Source organism: Pseudophryne corroboree, chromosome 9, assembly GCF_028390025.1.
Source record: "Pseudophryne corroboree isolate aPseCor3 chromosome 9, aPseCor3.hap2, whole genome shotgun sequence".
NCBI lineage: Eukaryota > Metazoa > Chordata > Amphibia > Anura > Myobatrachidae > Pseudophryne > Pseudophryne corroboree.
This window is the reverse complement of record NC_086452.1, coordinates 227,801,523-227,807,522: the sequence shown is the minus strand read 5'-3', so window position 1 is coordinate 227,807,522 and position 6,000 is coordinate 227,801,523. Positions and strand designations below refer to the sequence as shown.

Here is a 6,000-nt window from a genome sequence, read left to right as displayed (position 1 = left end):
CTGTGGTTTTATGACATCAATGAATAGATGATCTCCGCTTCAGAATTATGGAGGTTCTTAACGTATAAAGGTAGGTCTGTCACAATAGACTGGGGACCAATGTTTTAAAGATGTCAGCCATAGTTGTTAATGTGTATGTACACATAATGAATAAGTTGCGCTGTATAGGCTAACTGTGATAGACTGATCAATGACCAATATGATAGTTGCTGATTATGAATAAACACGGTCTGTAAACTGTTGAACTATACAATCCATGTTTTCTTTTAGACCAGCTCTGGGCCACCAGGTAGCCTGGAGGACCTAAGCTTTCCTCAAGATGGTCGCCACCCAGAGACCCAATTATGCCTCTTACGTTAGCAGTTTATTCATTCGGACAAAGATTCAGCAAAATGATTTCACACCGCCTGTGCAGCAGTCGGATAATCAATGATTAGGTTGTATTTCCCTGCAGTGTCTAACACGAGGAGTTACTATTAGTTCCACATTCTGCCGTTGCTGTTGAGTAAAAATATTGCACTAGCGATGGAATATGATTCTATAATCCTATTTAGAAATTATCACTTGATTTAGTACTTTGGGAACAACATGTAAAGTAAAATGGCAGATACAAAGAATAGCAATTTAATCCAAACGTCAGAATAAAATAGGAGAATTTATTTTTGTAATTCTTTTAGAAGGACGCATCTGCAATAAGGGAGACGTTGCACAGACAATGAAATGGATAGTGTACCTCCTTTAAAAAAAATACAACTAAAACAAAAGAAAAGGATAAAGGGCAGATATATTTTATTTTCCACTGCTTGCAGTGATGATGATGCAAGAGATTCTTAGCTAAAAAGTGCAGGCTTCCTTTTCCTAATATTATATATATATATATATATATATATAATGTGTGTACATACACGCCTATATACAGAATTTTATACAATGGAGTTTTAGATCTCAATTACATGCAAACAATATAGCACAGACCCATAAGGCAAACATCCTTGCGAACATTAAAACAAAATGTCATGTTTGTAAATGATCTGTATGTCTTGAATATGTTGAAAAGTAGTGATCAATTTGTGTTATTAGAACACTGTTAACAACAGAATATAAAATACCATGTGAACAACACACTAAAGTATATATAATCCGTTGTACAGAACGTATTCCAATAAAACAACTTTGCATGTTTCTGCAGCTAGAGCTAATTGCAGTTTGGGTTAAATTACATTCTATGGGGGGAATTCAAGTCCAGACGATGAGCGTGAGATGCCAACAGAATGGTCAGAACACCAACACCTTGTGGTCACTGACATGGAAAAATCAATGTTTGGCTACTAGAACTCTCTGGGATGTGAGCAGTTGTACCATGCGGAGGGCATATCACTGAGAACTGAATTCCCCCCTATACATAAAACATATCCCAAAGCAGAACAAAGGACCATGAATGAGGTCTAGCGTAGAAAGCTCAAGAATGTAAAAAGAAAAAAAAAATACTGTAAGTAACAAACTTAGTAACACTGTGTAAATAGATCATGCAGTGAATGCGAGTAGCAGAAATAAAAATGAATAACATTGGGAAAAAGCAAAGATTTTTAATACATTAAATGGTTACTCCTAAATTCTATATAACACTTTTTCTGGAGTTGGCAAAAGTACTGTAAGGTATTCAGGGGCAGATGTATTAACCTGGATAAGGCATAAGGAAGTGATAAACCAGTGATGTGTGCACGAACCAGCCAATCAGCTCTAATATGTAAATTAACAATAGGAGTTGATTGGATGGTGCATGTATCACCTTGTACTTATCACTGGTTTATCACTTCCTTATGCCATCTCCAGGTTAATACATCTGCCCCTCAGTTTTGATTGTTTAGATGGCAATAAGAATATTGGGGCAGATGTATTAACCTGGAGAAGGCATAAGGAAGTGATAAACCAGTGATATGTGCAAGGTGATAACGCACCAGCCAATATGTAAATTAACAGTTAGGCTCTGATTGGCTGCTGCCTTTATCACCTTGCACATATCACTGGTTTATCACTTCCTTATGCCCTCTCCAGGTTAATACATCTGCCCCCTTAAGCCTAAAACAGAAGTTGGTCCAATATGAAGACATCTTAGAACATTTACAAATATCTATGTAAAAGTTTCCATATCATGATAAAAGCTGTGATGTACAGTATAATTGTCATGTTTACATTGGTTCTACAGCTTAATGCAGCTATTATACTTCATTAGCCATTGAACACCCACATGGGCTGGCTCACAGACAGAAAGTGTAATGTGCAAAGGTTTAAAAAATAAAATAAAAATCCCCCTCCCCAAGAACAGCTTTACTGTAACTTAGATACTTTCTGATAACGGAGTTCTGATAGCAGTCGTGAATGGTACTAGAAAGTCATTTAGTTTTCCTCTAATACTGAAACTGGTTGCAAATGCAAATATCGATAGAAATATGAATATATTGCTGAGGATGAATGCAGTACGTAGCACTGTATTTTATGGCTAAATGTGTGTTTGTAGAGCTATGCCACCCCAATAGCATATAGGGATGGGAGGTGATCAGTATGAACTATGCATCCTACCCGCCAGTATGCCGGGGGCGGGGCGAGCGCTAGAAAACCCCTCATGAGCTCAGTGGCTCGTGTAGGTTCTATTCCCACTCTATGGGAGTCGTGGACACCCACAAGTGGGAATAGCCCCTGTGAGCTGGGATTTCGGCTGGCAGCATTCTCAGCAGTCTGGATTCCGGCATCGGTATCCTGACCGCCAGTTTCTCGACTGCCAGCAATTTAACTGCATCTCGATGGGAGACCTGTATCTGCACTGTGTTCAAGTCCTGCCAAAATCTGATAGAATATAAAAATGAGTTTTCTTTGATGGAATGAACCCTAAAATCTTGCAGCAGGCAGAGGACTAGCCTAAATCATTATTGGAATTCATTCTACACAATAGGGTGGCAGAAACAATTAGTCAAGCAAGTAGTGAAATATGTTAATTCCCTTCTTCCTTACAATCCTGTACTGTAGGTACACTACACTTTCATACCATGACGACTGGAACTGCAGCAGGAAAAATATTGCCGCTGTTCACAAACCATAGTTTAAGAGCACTCACCCCAATGCAAAGGTTCTCACACCTTAAACTTTCCCAACTGGTCATATTTTGTGGATTTCTGTCTGTGGAAGCAGGTGGGATAATTACTGACCCAGAAAAATAGAGTAAATCACCTGTGCATGATTAAAGGTGAGGCGATCACGAGACCGCCTGTCTGGATCCCTGCGGTAACAATGCCGACGGCGGAATCCCGACAGGTGGTGAAATGCCGCCACAGGCTATTCTCCCTCTATGGATGTCCACGACACCCATAGCGGGAGAATATAACCTGTAGCAAGCCACCATGCCCGCAGCGTGGCGAGTGCAGCAAGCCTGCAAGGGGCTTTCAAGCGCTCGCCCTGCTGCCAGCTGGGATCCCGGCCATCGGTATTACATATGTATTCAGATTAAAGAAACCCATAAAACATGACCTACTGGTGGGCACTTGAGGACTGGCATTAAGATACCCTGCACCAATGCATTACATGGACAACGTCGCCTTATTATGTTGTACTGCTGTTTATTACCGCATCTGTTCTACATATATAAGCAGCAACTGCAGATTAAAAAAAAAACACGAATGGCTATGTTTAAAACTTTTTTTTTTTCTCGAACAGCGAAAGAGTGTAGCCACTGAAGCACGAGAAGTCTGACACAACTTGAACTATGCTTAATTTTGGGTAAATTTTAATAGGCCATCTACGAAATGTATCAGAAATGTTAGAATTTAGAGCTGATGTGATAGACTGGTTCATAAAGCACTCTGAACATCGCTAGTCTGCAGTGCAGTACTTAAAGGTTTGGTACTGTGCAGTACTGAGAGATACTGCACTACAATTGCATCTCTCATCATGTTTTTTACAGGATGAGCCTATACATGGATAACTTAGCTAGATGCATATGTAATACTAATCTGATCCTGTTCATACAACTTTTTTTTTAAACATCAGGTGAGTGAACTGCATTAGTAAATTAACTAGATTACATTCCCCCAATATATCTGTAAATTGTTAAAGTATAAAAAAAAATTAAATTACAATACAATTCATACTCCGGCCATGCTGTTTACTTATATATGTAATAAAAATAGATTTTAAAGTGAAAAACTGTGTAAAATGTAATGACCATAACGATTCTCTTTGAAGTTAGCTTAAAAAAAAAAAAAAGTAAATTTTCACATGATATGAAACACTTTACAATAATTCTCATAAAAACAACCATACTTGGTTTTAAAATTGACAATAAAAAAAAAACACCCAAACACGCTTTTCTTTCATTCTTGAAAGTGCATGCAAGTAACTAGACAAGACAGAGGTGTCCTGTCCTGCAGCATTAGTGTTTTATCCTACTGCCTAATACCTCCCTCTCCCTTAGCACTGCTTCTATATCTTTACATTGGCACTCGATTTACAATAGTTGGTCCACTGTGTCACATAGCGCATATGTTACTGAGGGGTTCTAGCTTTGCACACGGTGATGTAATGTGAAGGCGGAGCTTATGACTGGTCTGGTCACGTGGGTCTACGTGTTATTTCAGTACATCTAGCTGTGGCTGCCAAGGTGATGTCACACACTAGGCAGTCCTAATATGCACACATACTGATAAATAAAGTGAATACTTAAACAGTTGTGTACTTTTCAAAAGCTATACCTCATACCTTATTGGGAGACATTAAGCTGACAGTAAACTGTTAAGACTAGTGTTTGCCAATATAAAGATTTAAGCTCTATGCCCAACACATAATTAAAAAAAAAAAAATAGTTATAAAATAAAAACAGATATAGTCACTCTCCATGAGGTGATAAAAATAGACAGTATAAATGTGTATTGACTACACTAGGCGCTGTATAGTAGCGCTGTGCATTCTGGGAATGTCAGGCTGGAGAGGGAATAATATACTCCTTTCATTGTAACACTTAACCTGCAATGCGATCAACCAAATAAATGCTTACTGGCTTTGCATTTTTGAGGTAAGCTGGCCAATTCTCATAGCCCTCATAGTGCTAGAGAGCTCAGGAACACTCACAAACTTATACGCTGCTGCCCTTCCTGGCAGGGATATGGTTTAACTTATTTCAGTCACACACTTCTCCAAACAGCAAATAATCCTCACATAAAATCAAAAGATAAAGTTCAAATTTACCCATATGAACTCATCATCATCTTGCACGCACACAACCCAGAATAAAAATGCTAAAAGCAAGCAATGCCGAGTCATTCCACTCACCTAATATGGGCAAATATCAGTGCTTCAATGTCTGAGTCCGTATTGTACGTGCCCCCTGAATTCAGATAAAATACAACTTTCCCTCCCAGTTACGCGAGTCAAAAAAGTTTTGTGATAAATAACCACCCTCCCTCATCCCTTTGTTTACCCCACCCCACCCCTCATCAATACTGCCCTACATTCCAGTTGTGTGTAAAGACAGCAGTACGAAGTGTCTGTGTTCACCCAACCAAAGTCTCATTGGCAACAAGTGTCAGGTGGGTTAATTCTTCGCCAGCCATCGCTATGCCTTGGGAGAGAGCAGTTTTTTGGGAGTCATAGGTCTCTTAGCCTGCCACAGGTGACTGTGTATGGTCACAGCATCCACACTGGCGGACATAGTTTTGGCTGGAATGAGGCTGAACTGCTTGCGATCCGAGTTGTACTTGTAGAGGCCTTCCATCATTTTGCGGCTTATGGAGCGTGGCCCAATGCCTATAAGCTTGTTAATCTCCTCCATCTCTGGGTAGTACGTGTATACAGATCGGAATTGACACCCTGAGTCACGAAAGAGGATCAGGAAGTTGCTGGCGTTCGACTTCTCCATTTCCTGTGAAAGTGGTGCACAGAGGCAGATTAGCATGTCATTAGAACTGATAATTAGAAGTAAATCAGATACAATATATTTGTTGGAGTAGGAGA

At 39.5% G+C, this 6,000-nt stretch overlaps 1 protein-coding gene across 4 annotated transcripts in view; it reads right to left on the bottom strand.

The window, feature by feature from the left end:
• Positions 1-774: 774 nt before the first annotated feature.
• CAMSAP2 (calmodulin regulated spectrin associated protein family member 2) overlaps positions 775-6,000 on the bottom strand; it is a 286,395-nt gene continuing 281,169 nt past the window's right edge. For all 4 annotated transcript variants that reach the window (XM_063940142.1, XM_063940143.1, XM_063940144.1 and 1 more), the window contains one exon: positions 775-5,908. In XM_063940142.1, coding sequence (XP_063796212.1) covers positions 5,603-5,908 — 306 coding nt within the window. In that variant the 3' untranslated portion in view covers positions 775-5,602. The remainder of the gene's footprint in view (positions 5,909-6,000) is intronic.